This window comes from Hypanus sabinus, chromosome 1 (genome assembly GCF_030144855.1).
Source record: "Hypanus sabinus isolate sHypSab1 chromosome 1, sHypSab1.hap1, whole genome shotgun sequence".
In the NCBI taxonomy this organism is placed as follows: domain Eukaryota; kingdom Metazoa; phylum Chordata; class Chondrichthyes; order Myliobatiformes; family Dasyatidae; genus Hypanus; species Hypanus sabinus.
This window is the reverse complement of record NC_082706.1, coordinates 144,842,370-144,860,228: the sequence shown is the minus strand read 5'-3', so window position 1 is coordinate 144,860,228 and position 17,859 is coordinate 144,842,370. Positions and strand designations below refer to the sequence as shown.

Sequence of the window (17,859 nt, the reverse complement as noted above, 5' to 3'; positions counted from 1 at the left end):
GGAGTAAAAATCTTTACAATATTTCTCCATCTAAAGGTACTATCCTTTACTCCCATGCAATCTTAGTAATTTATAAAAAAATATAATAGATAGAACAGTCAATGTAACATAGAAATACACTCAACTCAGCGTGAGTTAATCAATCCGATGGCCTGGTGGAAGAAGCTGTCCTGGAGCCTGTTGGTCCTGGCTTTTATACTGCAGTACCATTTCCCGGATGGTAGCAGCTGGAACAGTTTGTAGTTGGGGTGACTTTGGTCCGCAATGATCTTTTGGGCCCTTTTTTACACCTGTCTTTGTAAATGTCCTGAATCATGGGAAGTTCATAACTACAGATGCACTGAGCTGTCTGCACCACTTCCTGCAGAGTCCTGCGATTGAGCGAGGTACCATACCAGGCAGTGATGCAGCCAGTTAGAATACTCTCAATTGTGCCCCTGTAGAAAGTGCTTAGGATTTGGGGGCCCATACCAAACGTCCTCAACAATCTGAGGTGAAAGAGGCGCTGTAGTGCCTTTTTCACCACACAGCTGGTGTGTACAGACCACGTGAGGTCCTTGGTGATGTTTATGCCGAGGAACTTAAAGCTGTTTACCTTCTCAACCCCAGATCCATTGATGTCAATAGGGGTTAGCCCGTCTCCATTCCTCCTGTAATCCACAACCAGCTACTTTGTTTTTGCTTCATTGAGGCGGAGATTGTTCTCTTGACACCATTGTGTCTGAGAGATGACACAGTTAGGAACTATGAAGAATTTGAATGTGTGGACAATCATTTTGAATGTTAGGATGAAAATGAATATTTGGAATATGCAATCATCAAAAACATTGTATGAAGATAGTCCATTATCTGCACTATGTGTTGGCGCTGTTTTTATTCATTGTGTATACTGGATGAATTCCTCTGTCAATAACTATTAGGAACTCATATAGTTTTCTAGTATTGTAGTAGGATTGGTAGTGTTCTAATTTGTACTATATTTCATTTAAATACATAAATTGTTACTCAGTGTGTCTTTTTTATCCTTTTTAACTATTTCCGTGAAATGGGATAATTGGGTTACTGCTTAAGCGGGCCCAGAATTACTGGTCCCAATGTATCCTAATTAACCAGAATCCACTTTACTTATAACTCAAATACATAAAGTATTATTACCACCAGTAAAGTAATAAATAATAAGGTGCATTTATGACACAAGTTAAAGTAAACAGTATAACGCTATTGCCGCTTCATGATTCGTGACTGGTGGCAGGGAGTTCAGTTATCTTATACGGCCTGGGGGAAGAAGCTGTTTCCCACCTTAACAGTTCTTGCTTGAATGCTATGATACCTCCTTCCTAATGGTAGGGGGTCAAAGACATTGTAGGACAAATTGAAGCATCATTGACAATGCTAAGGGTTCTGTGTGCGCAGCACTCCTGATAAATATCTCTGCGTGAAAAAGAGACCCCAATGATCCTCTTAGCAGTCCTTGCCATCCTTTGTAGGAGCTTGTGGTCAGATGCTTGCATTTCCCATACCAGACAATGATGCATGCAGCTGGTATGGACACAGTCTTTGTTGCTCCTGTTAAAATTAGTTAGATTGGGGAGGAGAGCCTCCCTCGCCTCAATCTCCTCAGGAAGTAGAGCTGCTGCTGTGCTTTCTTGACCAAAGAGGTGATGTTGAGGAACCAGGTGAGATCATTGTCTTGAGGTCAGCAGGAGATGCTCATGGAGTGAGTACTGTTTTAGATTCGTTCCATAACCTTTACTTTTTCTAACCTTTGATCACTCTTACTTAACTTATTTTTACCTACACTCTTGCTATTTTTTTGGACTTATCGTTAAGAGTTTATTGTGAATTTTTGAAGATATGTATTCAGAAATGGCTCTTCGATCTAAAGGACGAGAACCTGGGCGGAACCCGAATGGTAATGGAAAGAAGCAAGCTCATCCGCAACGCACTGAATTAACTTATGAATTGTTTTTGGAGGTTTTGGATAAAAAATTTGATGAACAACAACAAATTTTTAAACAAGATATAAAGGCTTTTCAAGATTATATGGATAAGACGGATTCAGTAATTAACCAGCAGCAAGTTCTTATCGCATCTCTGCAAGAAGACACTCGGAAACGAGATTTGATAATTGAAAAATTGCAACAGGATTTACTTTCGACCTCTAAACTGGTGGAAACACTTAAAGTCAAGTGTGTCGACTTTGAGAATCGGTCCAGAAGACAGAACCTACGTATACTTGGTCTCCCGGATGGCATAGAACAAGGCGACCCCTCGAAATACTTTGCTCAACTTTTAAAGGATGCGTTCCCGTCTGTATTTCCAGATAGCCCCTCTGTTACTTGATCGCGCTCATAGGATTATGCGTCGATCACCGAGTGCTTCAGCTAAACCCTCGGTTGTAATTGTCCGGTTTCATTACGTACATGATAAAGAGCAACTTATTCATGTGGCCCGGCGTGTAGGAATGGTTAAATTTCAGGATCACAATTTCCGGCTTGGTAGAAGACTTTAGTTCTGAAGTAATGAAGGCAAGGCTTCTTTTTAAACCTCTGATGTCTGAATGTTATGAGAAAAATCTAAAATCTGTCCTCTTATACCCTGCGAAGCTTAGAATCTTGCTGCCGAATGCTCCACGCCGGTTTTCCTTTCTACATCTGAAGCGGGAAGTTTTCTGATTGAGAACTTCCCTGCTGCTACGGTCTCTCATTCCTAATAAATGAGGGATTTTGATCGTGTAAGATGGTTTTTGATTCCTCAAACCAGATTTTGTTTCTGGCTATTGGTGTAGGTTTACTCTATACTTTATATTCAAGTTAAAGTGTTCTTTCGTCATATTAATTGGTTTGTTTTATACACTAACCATTATACTATGTTGACGACTATTATTTTTGTTCCTTCGAATGTGTATTTTTAACCCTTCGAAGGTGAATTTTTTTTACTAAGATGGTGGTTTTTTGGAAAAATATTTTTGGTGTTTTTTTAAGATGGCAAGTTTTTTCTCTCGTCTTCTTCCTACAATGCATCGCTTATCACAGTTTAAATTTTTTTTTTGGTTTGTTTGGGTTATAACCCAATTTATAAGTTTTTAGTGATTATATTCTTTTTGTTTTTTTTACAACCAAGTATATTAAGAAGTTTGGTTTTAGTATAGTGATCATAATTTTTAAAGTTTGAGTGGATTTTTTAAAATATATATCCTTTATATATGGAGTGGTCTTCCGCTGATATGGGGGTAGAATTAGTTTCATTTTTTCCTTTTCCCAGCCTATTTTTGGCTGTTGTTTTTTTTCTCTTTCTTGATTGGGTGGGGGGTAGTCTTTTTTCTAACTCTATATTTCCTTTATCAGTTTGTTTTAGTTTTTTCATTTGGGCTGTTTTTGAACTACAAATATGTCTATGATGTAGTCACTTCCGGGTCCGCTCTTTATTTTTGTTCCTCTTCCGGGTGCATGAGTTTATAATTTGGTTAACCCTTTTTATACCAAAGGGTTGATTTTAGAAATATGGCTCAGACCATTAATTTTGTGTCTTGGAATACTTATGGTTTAAACCATCCGATTAAACGAAAGAAGATTTTCAAAGTATTCCAAAGACTTAATGCTCATATCATTTTTGTACAAGAAACTCATGTGAGGAAGGAGGACAATTATTGCTTTTTTAGGTTCTGGCGGGGTCAACAGTACCATTCGAATTCGAATGCCAAAGTAAAGGGAGTTTCAATTTTTATTGACTCCTCTATTGCATTTGTCCAACACGATATCTTTTCGGATCCTAATGGTAGATTTTTGTTAATTACGGGCTTACTTTGTAATAAAAAGGTTGCTATGGTTAATGTTTATGCTCCAAATGTGGATTGTCCTGATTTTTTTAAGTCCTTATTTACGTCTTTACCTAATCTAAATGAATATAAGTTGATAATGGGTGGTGAATTTAATTGTTGTTTAAATCCTTTGATGGACAAGTCTATATCTACTCAGACTTTACCCAATAAGTCGGCCACTTGTATCAACTCTTTCATGACTGATAATGGACTTTTTGATATTTGGAGATTTCGGCATCCTAAGGATAAGGAGTTTTCTTTTTTCTCACATGTTTATCATTCTTATTTGAGAATTGATTATTTTTTTATTGACTCTTGTTTAATTCCTTCGGTAAATGGTTGTGATTATGATATTATAGCTATTTCTGACCATGCTCCATTAAAACTTTCTATTAAATTTATGGATATAGTTCCTAATGCTAGACAGTGGCGATTTGATTCTACCTTATTGCAAGATCTGGACTTTATTAAATTTATGAATGAACAGATCGACTTCTTCTTTTCAACCAACTCCACGGAAGATATTTCTTACAGAACACTTTGGGACACTTTTAAAGCATATATACGTGGACAGATTATCTCTTACTCTGTTGGTCTGAGAAAACGCTTAAAGAAGGAAGCTCTTTTATTGGTTGATAAAATTAAAGAGATTGACAAGAAATATTTGATTACTCCTAGTAAGGAGCTTTACAAGCAAAGGGTTGAACTTCAAACAGAATATAGTTTATTACTTACATCTTCGATTGAAAATCAACTGATGAAGTCCAGATCTGATTTTTATATACATAGTGATAAATCGGGTAAACTGCTAGCTTGTCAATTGAAGAATGCTTTGGTTAAACGTCAAATTACTAAGATCCGTCAGCAAAATGGAGATTTGATGGTTAACCATGATGAGATAAATAAATCATTTCAAGATTTTTATACTTCCCTATATCATTTGGAATTTCCTCAGGATTGTGGTACCATGTGTGATTTTCTTGGGAAATTGAATTTCCCAAAATTATCACCAGATGATCTTTCAATATTGGCAACTCCTATGACTGATGCAGAAATCAAAGGGGTTAATTCCTCCATGAATTCAGGGAAAGCACCTGGTCTGGATGGGTATACAGTAGAATTTTTTAAATGTTTTTCCGCTACTCTCTCTCCTTGGTTATATAAGGTTTTTGAAGAAGCAATTAGATTGGGCAATTTGCCACAATCTTTTTATAGAGCTTCCATCTCTTTAATACTGAAGAAAGACAAAGACCCTACTGATTGCGCATCCTATAGACCTTATTGAATGTAGATTCCAAGATTTTTTCCAAGTTACTTGCATCCAGGTTGGAGAAAGTATTACTCCAAATTATCTCGGAAGATCAAACTGGTTTTATTAAAAATCGTTATTTTTTTTTAATGTTAGGAGATTATTGAATATTGTGTATACTCCTTCACATAATATTTCAGAATGTGTTATTTCATTAGATGCGGAGAAAGCATTTGACAGAGTTGAATGGCCATACTTATTTAATGTGTTGGAGAAGTTTAATTTTAGTCCGACATTTATTTCCTGGATTAAACTGATTTATCATACTCCAGTAGCCTCAGTGTTTACTAATAATCAAAGATCTCCCTTTTTTCGTTTATTTCGGGGCACTAGACAAGGCTGTCCTCTTAGCCCACTATTATTTGATATTGCTTTAGAACCCTTGGCAATTGCTATCAGAGATTCACAGGATATTCTTGGTATTAATCGTGGGACAGATACTCAAAAGTTGTCTTTGTATGCAGATGATTTATTATTATTTATTTCTAATACTGAGAAATCTATTCCAGTAGTTTTATCATTGTTGGCTCAATTTAGTGATTTTTCTGGGTATAAATTAAATCTTAATAAGAGTGAATTGTTTCCTTTAAATAGACAGGTCCCAATTTATGGAAACTTACCTTTTAAATTAGTTAATGACTCTTTTATTTACTTAGGGATTAAAATCACAAAAAACCATAAAGACTTATTTAAGGTTAATTTTGTACCCTTAATTGATCAGATTAAATGCTTGTTTACTAAGTGGCCACCATTATCTTTATCTCTGATAGGTAGGATTAATGCTATTAAGATGGTTATTTTACCTAAGTTTTTATATATTTTTCAAGCGGTACCAATTTTTATTCCAAAATCTTTTTTTACTAATGTTGATTCAAAAATTTCCTCATATATATGGCAGAATAAAAATCCCAGGTTAGGTAAAATATACTTACAGAAGGCAAAGAAGGAAGGTGGCTTAGCATTGCCTAATTTAGATTTTATTATTGGGCAGTTAATATTAGATATTTGATATGTAGGTTGAAAGATTGGGATGGATCTTTTAGACCTCATTGGGTGAGCCTGGAAATTAAATCGGTACCAGGTTTTGCACTGGGTTCTATTTTGGGGACTTCTCTCCCTTTTGCTCTTTCTAAATTGCCGAAACGAATTGACAACCCAATAGTTAAACATACTTTACGTATATGGTTTCAATTTCGGAAATTTTTTGCGTTTACTCAGTTTGTTTTAAATATTCCTATTGTATCCAATTGTTTTTTCCACCCTTCAATTATAGACCAAGCTTATTCGGCTTGGAAGACTAAGGGATTACTATAATTTTCTGATTTATTTTTGGACAATTGTTTTATGTCTTTTGAGCAATTATCTAATAAATATAATTTGCCTAGATTTCATTTTTTTAGATGTAAAGGGGGTTTCTTTTTTTTTCTTTGTTACGGTTGGGAAAGGGTTTCCTTTTGTTAACTAGCAGGAATGCTAATTTACTGATAACGAGAATGGTATTCCTTTGTAAACCAAATGGGGATTAATGTTCTTTCTTCTGAGTCTGTAAGCTTTTGTTGACGGGCTTTTGGGCAGATCGGCGCGAGGGGGTCGAGAGAGAGGACGCAATGCTCTAAGCTGGGCGAGGATCGGACCCCAAAGGGGGTTCCGAGGCCGGGAGATTCTCCGAGGAGGGGCGGGGGATGAAGCTAGATGTGCTTGGTTGACCACTCGGAGGGTCCTGAGCTGTTTGGAGAGTCGAGGAGTTTGGAGGGTCCTGAGCTGCGAGTCGAGGAGTTCGGAGGGGATCGAATGGTGGCCAGAAGACTTCAGTAATTGAGCTCCAACGGTTGTGCACAAAGTGGTTTGGACTTTGATAAGTTTGGCGCCTTTTCTTTAATTTTCTCTTCATATATACTGTATCGTTATTAATCACTTAGTTATAGTAACCTTTATAAATTGTACTCATTTAATCGCATATGGTGTGCTGTCTGTTTTTGGGCGAGGCGTGGACATCACTCAGCATCCACACCAGCTGATTACCCAGTTTGGCGGGGCCGAAGGCTGCTCCCCCTAGACGAGAACGAGCTGAGCGAGCCTGAGGCGACACAGGGGGTTACATAGATATTTACAGATTAGGAATTTTTTAAATACTGTACTTCCTACTTTTCCAAATTTTGTGTCTTCAGGTATTTTGGAGAGTAAGTTTGAATTAAACCCTTTTCAGAAAGGGCTTATATCAAAACTTTATAAGATCATTATGAAGATACATTCAGAGCCCCTTTATAAGACAAAAAATGATTGGGAAAGAGAACTTAACCTTATTATTCCTATTGAGAATTGGGATAGAATTCTTCAATTAGTTAATACATCATCTATATGTGCCAAACATTCATTAATACAGTTTAAGGTCGTATATAGGGCCCATATGTCCAAAGATAAATTGGCTCATTTTTATTCCTATATAAATCCTATTTGTGTTAGATGTCAATCTGAAATAGCATCTTTAGCTCATATGTTCTGGTCGTGTCTGCTTTTGAAAAAATATTGGAAAGGTATTTTTGATATTACCTCTGCGGTATTGAACATTGATTTACAACCCCATCCTATTACCGCAATTTTTGGTTTACCAATGATGGACTCACTTCATTTATCTTCTTCCGCCTGTCGAATGATTGCGTTTCTTACACTAATGGCTAGAAGATCTATTTTGTTGAATTGGAAGGAAATTAATCCTCCTTCTGTATTTCATTGGTTTTCTCAAACTATGTTATGTTTAAATTTAGAAAAAATTAGAAGTGGTGTATTTGATACTTCTATTAAATTTGAAAAGATATGGAGACCATTTATTCAATATTTTCATATGATGTAATATGACCCTGTTTCAAGCCTATTTGATTTTCCAGTTTTGATTTTATATATGTTGAGGTAGTGATGATGTTTCGGGCCGAAACGTCGTCACTACCTCCTCCCATAGATGCTGTCTGGCTTGCTGAGTTCTGCCAGCATTTTGTGTTTCTATTTATTTCCAGCATCTGCAGATTCACTCATGTTGCCTTTGAGATAATTGTCTCCTCACTTTATTGGTAATCACCTTTTTTAGATTTCCATCTGTAATTATTTGTACCCTCGCTATTAATGTCCTCCCACAATTGATTCTTTCTGTGTTCTGTTTTCCTGTTTGCATATTTAGCTGCTGACAGATCCCACTTCAGCACCTCATTTTGCTAGTTTAAAGTGTTTACCAATTCCTTATTTACCCTTTCTACCAGTTCCCATCCCAGTTCAAGTACTGTTGATGCAGCTCCTTCCTATCCCAGCACTGGAATTAGTTTCATATGAAAAGTAAAGCTCACTGGCCTGAACCATTAACTCTGACTGAACAGCTGAATAATTGCAAGATTTTCTAATTTTATGTTCTAAGAGGGATGATAAGCGTTGCTTTGTTTGGGGAGGTATTTGTGAGGAATCCACATAAACCATTGCTTCACACTTCTAATTCAATGGTGGTATGAGTATCTAAACTTAAATGAAAAGGTCTATTTGAATATTCTATCCATCTGAGCTTTTTTTCTTTCTCTAATTTGGTGTCAGGCAGGATGTGGCCTTTTATGATGCTACTCGGACAGGACATCTTGTGAGTCGTCTAACCAGTGATATCCAGGAGTTTAAATCCTCCTTCAAATTGGTGGTTTCTCAGGTGAGCTAATTGGGATTTGGGCTGGGATATATCAACACTGTCAATCACAAAGATCTGAGTTTGCTTCCATTCTTCATCCATATTGAGTACACATGTGTGAGGCTGAATCTTACCTTGGACTTAAGAAGGCTGAACCCCAATCTGCAGAATATACTCTTTCTTGAGGCAGGTCTTCCAATTCAGTAACAAGCTCGTACTGCACTATCACAAGGGCAACGTCAAAGGAATGCTGCACTGCCAGAGAGATACCTCTTGAGGGAAAACTTTAGTCCGAGTGATAGGACTGAAAGAATACAGACCGCCACAGGAGGTGCATTAGTAAAAGAATGCAGCAGTGTTGGAGAGGATGGGATGAGATGTGAAACTTGGGTTCCTCCTGCCTTCTTGGACAGATGTAAAATACCCCGAGATAATATGTTACAAAACTTAATAAAAGAAATTATGAAGTTGTGAAGGAAGAGTTTGACATGGTTGGTTGGGAAAATACATTTTAAAAAGAGTTGCATGGTGTCTAGCATTTAAATAAATAAATTGGTAAATTTGTTGACCCATGTACTATAGTTCAGTGAAGAAATTTTGCTTTGCATGCCATTTATACAGATAATTTCAACACATCGGTACATTGAGGTAGTACACGGGAGAGCAATAGCAGAATGTAGAATAAAGTGTTACAGTTACAGAAAAAGTGCAATGCAGATAGACAGTAAGGTGCAAGGCATAACAAAGTATATTGTGAGATCAAGAGTCTCTTATCATACTAGAGGACCGTTCAGTAATCTTTAAATGGCAGAATAGAAGCTGTCTTTGAGCCTGGTGTACATGCTTTCAGGCTTTTGTATCTTCTGCCCATTGAGGAAGGGAGAGAATATCAGCAAAATGCAAAGAAAATGGAGGTATAAAAACAAAAGGAATGTTTACCCTTTTGATGCCTTATCATTCATAAAGGTCATTTGTAAATGACTTGACAAGTTTCAACAACTTCCTGTTGCAGTACATTGGAGAACTGGACCAGGCATTTATTTTCTATCGTGGTTTACTCTAACACAGGTATCTTCTTCCCAGGGTATTTATTATGTTATTGTCACAAACATGTAGCGTGTTTCTTAATAGCCATCAAATAATGAACCAAGGACCAAAGAAGTCAGGATCTCTATATGATTTGAAGGGTAACCACTGGGCACTGAATTTATGTTCATAGGTTCAGCTTGTCACCAGAAACTTTGACAAATCTCTATAGATGCACAATGGGGTGTTTCCTAACTAGTTGCATCAGGATCTGATATGGATACACCAATACCAAGAAAAGGAAAAGGTTACAAAAAGTGGTGGACACGGCCAGTCGATTTCAGGCAAAGTCCTCCCCACCACTGAGTGCATTTACGTGGAATACTGCTACAGAAAAGCAGCATCCATCATCAAAGACACCCTCTATCCAGACCATGGCTTCTTGTCACATCGTGCAAGAGGTACAGAAGCCTTAGGTCCCAAACCATCAGGTTTAGGGACAGTTATTACCCTACAGCCATCAGGCTCCTGAACCAACTTAGACAACTTTAATTACCATGATTCTAAAGTTATTTTACGATCTACAGACTCACTTTCAAGGACCCTTTACAAATCATTTTCCTCAGAGTCCTGACGAAGGGTCTTGGCCCGGAACGTCGACAGCACTTCTCCCCATAGATGCTGCCTGACCTGCTGCGTTCCACCAGCATTTTGTGTGTGTTTCCTCAGCATTATGTTTTATTTGAACAGTTTTGTCTTCTTTTGCACATTGATTACCAATCTTTGACAGTTTATATCTTTTTTTTGTAAATTACGTTCTATTTCTTTTACTCCTGTATATGCCTGCAAGAAAATGAATCTCAAGGTAGTATATAGCAAAATACTTGATAATAAATTTACTTTCAGCTTTCAACTTTGAACATCAGGCTCATACATGGGCAGCACTGACAAGTATGCAACAGCATTGCACGATGCAAGGGTCCCAGTGCCAGCTGCCCGAATGCAGCTTGTGGTATGATCAGACCAATCCATTGTGAAAGTAACTGCTCAGATATCATTTCATCCTCCCCATCCACTCCCTTTATATTTTCCTACCTTTCCATTTCCCCTCATTTCTTGGCAGCTTTCCCAGTGAACAGCTTGCAAATGACTCAGCAGGTGGAAGCTCAGCAAGCAGCTGTTGTGTGAAAAAGAGGAGGAGTACTCTACCCTTTCTACGTGGGAGAAAACCATTAGAGCAAAAACTCCCAATTCCGCATCACTTTTAGTGACATGTTGTGACTTTGGTAATTGGTTTATATTTGTCACATGTTCTGAGGGACAGTGAATAGCTTTTGTTTGCTTATCATCTAGATAGACCATTCCATATACAAGTGCATAAGATGATAAATCTAATTCTGATTTATATTGAGGTAGTACAAAAGGAAAAACAGAATGCAGAATGTAGTGTTTCAGCGATAAAGAAAGTGCAAAAAAAGTGCAGACAAGAACAAATAAAGTGCAAAAAGTATAATAAGTTAGATTGAGGACTTTACCTGAACATACATTGGTTTTGCTCAGACGTTTTATAACAGCAGGATAGAAACTATCCTTTTTTTTAAAAAAACTTTTTTTATTGAGTTTTCAAATAATTACAGAAATAAAAGAAAATATACGAAAAAAATATATATACCCTTCCCCCTCCCCTTAACCCCTCCCCCCCAACATCCCTATAGAAAAAAAAAGAAAGAAAGAAAGGAAAAAAAAGAAAGAGTGCCTGGATATCGGAAGATCCCCACATGCTCCATGGAGTTCGTAATAACTTTAGTATATATATTTATTTCTTTCCCCAAATAACCAATTATTTCATCTTCGGAGCACCTATATATTTAATCCTGTCTTTTGTAAATAAGGGCGCCAAATTTTCAAAAATGTTTCATATTTATCTCTTAAATTATAAGTAATTTTTTCAAGTGGAATACAGCCATAAATTTCCTTCTTCCAACGATCTATACTTAAGTATGTATCCGATTTCCAAGTAACTGCAATAGCCTTTTTGGCTACTGCCAGTGCAATTTTTATAAATTCTTTCTGATATTTATTCAATTTGGGTTTCAGTTTTATCCCTTCAATATTGCCTAGTAAAAATAATATTGGATTATGTGGAAGTTATGTTCCAATAATTTGTTCCAATAAAACTCTTAAATTTGTCCAAAAAGGTTGAATTTTAGACCAAGACCAAGTAGAATGTAAAAAAGTACCGATTTCTTGGTTACATCGGAAACACTGATCGGATAAATTTGGGTTTAATTAATTTATTTTTTGTGGTGTAATATATAATTGATGTAAAAACTTATATTGCATTAATCTTAACCGGACATTTATTGTATTTGTCATACTATCAAGACATAGTCTTGACCAATTTGTTTCTTCAATTTTAATACTCAAGTTACTTTCCCATTTTTGTCTTGACTTATGAACTCCTTGTTTAATTGCCTGTTTTTGACTCAAGTTATGCATACAAGAGATAAATTTTTTAATCTTTCCTTTTTGAATTAAATCTATTTCATTAGATTTCGGCAGTAACATTGTTTGACCTAATTTTTCTCTTAAATAAGCCCTTAGTTGGAAGTAACAAAAAAGAGTGTTGTTTGATACTTTATATTTACTCTTTAATTGATCAAATGACATTAATATACCTCCTTCAAAACAATCTCCGATATATCTAATCCCTTTTTGAAACCAATTATATAAAAGTTGATTATCCATTGTAAAAGGAATAAGTCTATTTTGAATTAAAGATCTCTTTGCTAATAAAGATCTCTTTGTCTCATCATTAACATTTATCTTATTCCATAAGTCAATCAAATGTTTTAATATAGGAGATTCTTTCTTTTCCCATATCCATTTAGATTCCCATTTATATATATATAATCTTCTGGTGTATTTTCTCTTATTTTATCTAGTTCTATTCTAATCCATGCCAGTCTATCTTTCTCAAAAAAAGATGCAATAAATCTAAGTTGATTTGCTTTATAATAATTCTTAAAATTTGGAAGTTGTAACCCTCCTAGATCAAATTTTCATGTCAATTTTTCCAACGATATTCTTGACATCTTACCTTTCCAAAGAAACTTCCTCACATATTTGTTTAACTCTTGAAAAAACTTCTGGGGTAGTTGTATTGGTTGTGATTGAAATAAGTATTGTAGTCTAGGGAATATATTCATTTTTATGGTATTTACTCTACCTACAAATGTTATTGGTAATACCATCCATTTATCAAGATCTTCTTGAATTTTTTTCAGTAATGGTAAGTAATTTAATTTATATAAGTTCTTTATATCATTATCAACTCTTATACCTAAATATTTTATACCATTTGCCGGCCATCTAAATTGAGTTATTAATCGGCATTGACTATAATCTCCTTTAGTAAGAGGTAAAATTTCACTTTTTTCCCAATTTATTTTATAACCTGATATTTTCCCATATTTTAATCTATAGGATAATTTACGCAATGAGTGCAATGGGTTTGTTAAATAAAGCAGAACATCATCAGCAAATAAGTTAATCTTGTATTCTTCCTGATTAACTCTAAGACCCTTAATATCTGGGTCCATTCTAATTAATTCAGCTAATGGTTCTATCGCCAACATGAATAAAGCAGGTGATATTGGACAACCTTGCCTAGTTGACCTTGTTAACTGAAATGGTGTTGAAATTTGACCATTTGTCACTACTTTAGCTTTGGGATTAGTATTTAAGGTTTTAATCCATTTAAAAAAAGATACTCCTAATCCATAATTTTCCAATACTTTAAATAAAAAATCCCATTCCAATCTTTCAAATGCTTTTTCTGCATCTAAAGCAACTGCCACACTCATTTCCTCCCTCTTTTGCGCCAAATGAATTATACTAAATAACCGAGTTACATTATCTGCCGATTGTCTATTTTTAATAAATCCTGTTTGATCCATATGTACTAATTTTGGTAAGTATTTAGATAATCTGTTAAATAAGATTTTTGCTATTATTTTATAATCAGTGTTTAATAAAGAAATAGGTCTATATGATGCTGGCCTTAAAAGATCTCTTATCTTTTTTTGGCAATACTATTAAAATAGCTGTCGAAAAAGATTCTGGAAGTTTATGCATTCTTTCCGCTTGATGTATTAACTCCATAAAAGGAGGAATTAATAAATCTTTAAACTTTTTTATAAAATTCAGGCAGAAAACCATCTTCTCCTGGAGATTTATTACTTTGAAGTGATCCTAGGGCTTCTTCGACCTCTTTCAATGTAAAAGGCATATCTAATTCCTTCTGTTCTTCCGTATTTAATTTTGGAAGAGTTATTTGTGATAAAAACCTTTCTATCTTGACATTATCATTTTGTGATTCTGATTTATACAACTCAGAATAAAAATTCTTAAAAGTTTCATTAATTTCTAAAGGTTTACAAGTAATTTTATTTACTCTTGTTCGAGTTGCATTTATTGTTTTAGAAGTCTGATCTGTTTTTAACTGCCATGCAAGGACCTTATGTGATCTTTCACCTAGTTCATAATATCTCTGTTTAGTTCTCATAATTGCTTTTTCTGTTCGATATGTCTGGAGTGTATTATATTGTAACTTCTTATTAATAAGTTGTCTTCATTTTCCTTCTGTCATATTTCTTTGAGATTCTTTTTCTAATTTTGTAATCTCTTTTTCCAATTGATCTATTTCTATCATATATTCCTTCTTAATTTTAGAAGTATAACTTATTATCTGACCCCTCAAATATGCCTTCATTGCTTCCCACAATATAAATTTATCATCAACTGAATGTGAATTTGTATCTAAAATGAACTGAATCTGCTTTTTCATAAAATCACAAAAATCTTGATGTTTTAGTAATATTGAATTAAATCTCCATCTATAGATTGATTCCTCTTTATCTGTCATTATCATTGTCATTATCAAAGGAGAATGATCTGACAATATTCTCGTTTTATATTCCACATTTTTCACTCTATCTTGAATATTCGTTGATAATAGGAAAAAATCTATCCTTGAATATGTTTTATGTCTATTTGAATAAAATGAATAATCTCTTTCTTTTGGATTAATTCTTCTCCATATATCAATCAAATTTAAGTCTTTCATCAATGATATAGTTAATTTTACTACTTTTGATTTTGTGACAGCCTTTGTTGATCTATCTAAAACTGGATCTAGACAAAAGTTAAAATCTCCACCTATTAATATTTTGTCATGTGCGTTAGCCAAATTCAAAAAGACCTCTTGTATAAATTTTACATCATTTTCATTTGGTGCATAAATATTCATAAGAGTCCATAGTTCTGAAAAAATTTGACAATGTATAATTACATATCTCCCCACCGAATCAATTAATACGTTTTGTATTTTAATTGGTAAATTTTTATTAACCAAAATTGCAACTCCTCTCGCCTTTGAATTAAATGAAGCTGCAATAACATTTCCAACCCAGTCTCTTTTTAATTTCTGATGTTCTATGTCTGTTAAATGTGTTTCTTGTAAAAAAGCTATATCTGTTTTCATTTTTTTTAATGTATGTTAAAATTCTTTTTCTTTTTACCGGTCCATTAAGCCCATTAACATTAAAACTTTAAAAATTCAGTAAATTAGTCATTATTTTTAATTATGTTACTCCAATCTATAATAATACCTAATCTTTCAACTTTTGTGGTATCTTGGGAAATCTTTTTAAAATTCTCCATGTTGCTATGTGTGTCCCTACCGATCATCCAGGCAGAAAGATAGAAGAAAAATAGAGTATAAAGAAAAAAACAAAATACCCCCCTACTAATGTTGTGAAAACAAACCACAACATTACCCCCCTCTGTTGTACGGGTCATGGTGATCGCCATGATTACACACGTGAATCCCACAGTAACCGATCCAAAGCTCCCCAGCCCCCCCGCAACATAAAGAAGTATATATATATATATAAAAGAAGAAAAAAAACTATTCTCAATTAGTATTTCTGAAATTTTGCTTTTCTCCCCTGTATCATCCTTAAATGTCCATCACTTCCGTTCACTGTCTCTATCTTCATCTTTAATCCATTACGCTTGGAAGTCTCTATGTGTAATTAGTGAATAAATGGAAGTTTTTGTGCGAACTCCTCCGCTTCTCGATAATCGGTAAAAAATCTTCTTTTTCCCTTCTCCAAAAAACTTATCAGTGTTGCTGAGTGACGCATTATAAATTTATGACGCTTTTCCCATAAGACTTTTTTCGCTGGGTTAAATTCCTTCTTTCTCTTCAAAAAGTTATAACTTATATCAGGATAAAAGAGAACTGCCTTCCCTGCTATCATTAGTGGCCCGTTTCTCTTTTTGGCACATTGGGCAGCAGCCTTCAGGATCTTTTCTTTATCTTGGTATCTTAAGCATTTTATCAAAATTGATCGTGGATTTTGATCAGCTTGAGGTCTTGACCTTAAGGCTCCATGAGCCCTTTCAATCTCAATTAGAGTTTCTCCTTCCATTTCCAATTTTTCAGGGATCCATTTTTGAAAAATATTTATTGGATCTTCTCCTTCTATATCTTCTTTAAGTCCAACAATTTTAATATTGTTTCGTCTACTAAAATTTTCAAGCTTATCAATTTTTTCCATAAATTGTTTTCTTTCTTATGTCCAGGCAGTAGTATCATTTTCCATTTTATTCATTCTTTCAACTATGTCTTCCGTTGTAGTTTCCAAATCTATAATTCTCTATTCCATTTTTTCCTGTCTTTTTGTCATTTTATCAAACATAATCTCCATATTTGTCATTTTTCTTTTGATTACTTTTAATGCGCCTAATTTACGCATTATTTGCATCAAAGTCTTTTCTGTATTTCCAGAAAAACTTTCACCTCCATCTTCGTCTGATTTTTCCAAAGAATCTGACTCTCCCTCAGATTCACTTTCACTTTCGGTTTCAGTCGTAACTGGGAATTGTAGTTCTGGTTGCTCTCGTTTGCACATGCTCCTTCCTTCACGTTTGTGCAGTTCTCGTTGGTCTTTTTCTTCAGGATTGATCGATGTTGCCGCAGTTTCCTGTTCTGTATCGCCGGAGGTGAAATGTACCTGAGCCCGCGGTTCTTTGGCAGAAGTGGGCCTTGATTCTGTTCCAACTTGCATTGTCTTCACGGTAGTAGTTTTCTTCATCTTCTGTTTGTGAGGCATAACTTGAAACAATCTGGAGTAGTTTATAAGTAACTTTTAGAAAGTATTGACTAATTTTTCTTCACTTAAACATTAATTTATTGATTTTTTACGGGAGAGCTGGGTTCCAGCGTCTCGATCCTACGTCATCACGTGACATCCCCCCCTCGAAACTATCCTTTAGCCTGTAGGGACATGTTCTGAAGCTTTTCATATCTTCTGGGAAAGGGGAGAAGAGAGAATGACCAAGGTGGCAAGGTTCTTTGATGATGTCAAATGAGATGCATGGAGACCAAAGCCGTAGATGGAACAGACAGACAAGTAGAGAGACCTGGTGAGAGAATCTCTTGGAGTAATTTCTCTGAATTCAAAGTGCAGTTAGTTTTTATACTTTTTACCCACAAATTTGACATAAATTTCAATGGTTACAATTACATAGTTTACTGCAATGTTTTAACTGGTTCCATAGAATTACATGTTTACACCCTTAACTGGCAAGGCCCTTTGTTGGCACCAAGTCATTCACATGGATAATCTAAAAGTTTGTGAGAACAAAATCAGTTTTCCAAACATTTTTCTATAGCCACAGGGCTGTCTCTGTAAATACACAAACATCTCAGATATTGACTTACAGAAGAAATATTACAACAACCATGTCTGATGTGCTGAGTGGAGAAATGGTGACTGGAACCTTCTTTGATTTCTGTATCAGTGGTGAAAACCATCTTAGCTGATGATGTCTGATGGCTGGTTTCATATTATGGCCTTATTACCTGTACCTTAGGCATACTGGAATGTCTCATAGTCATCTTAATTTCCAAGCCACATGTCTTCCTGCTGTGAGTCAACACCTACTGTCTTCACAGAGAGTGCAAGTTGTTTACAC

The 17,859-nt window shown here is 35.1% G+C and overlaps 1 protein-coding gene across 1 annotated transcript in view; it reads left to right on the top strand.

The window, feature by feature from the left end:
• The window catches only part of LOC132398702 (mitochondrial potassium channel ATP-binding subunit-like), a 91,960-nt gene that overhangs the window by 31,335 nt on the left and 42,766 nt on the right, over positions 1 to 17,859 (top strand). Inside the window, 1 exon segment of the mRNA XM_059978498.1 lies at positions 8,703 to 8,808. Within this exon segment, the coding sequence (XP_059834481.1) occupies positions 8,703 to 8,808 (106 nt within the window).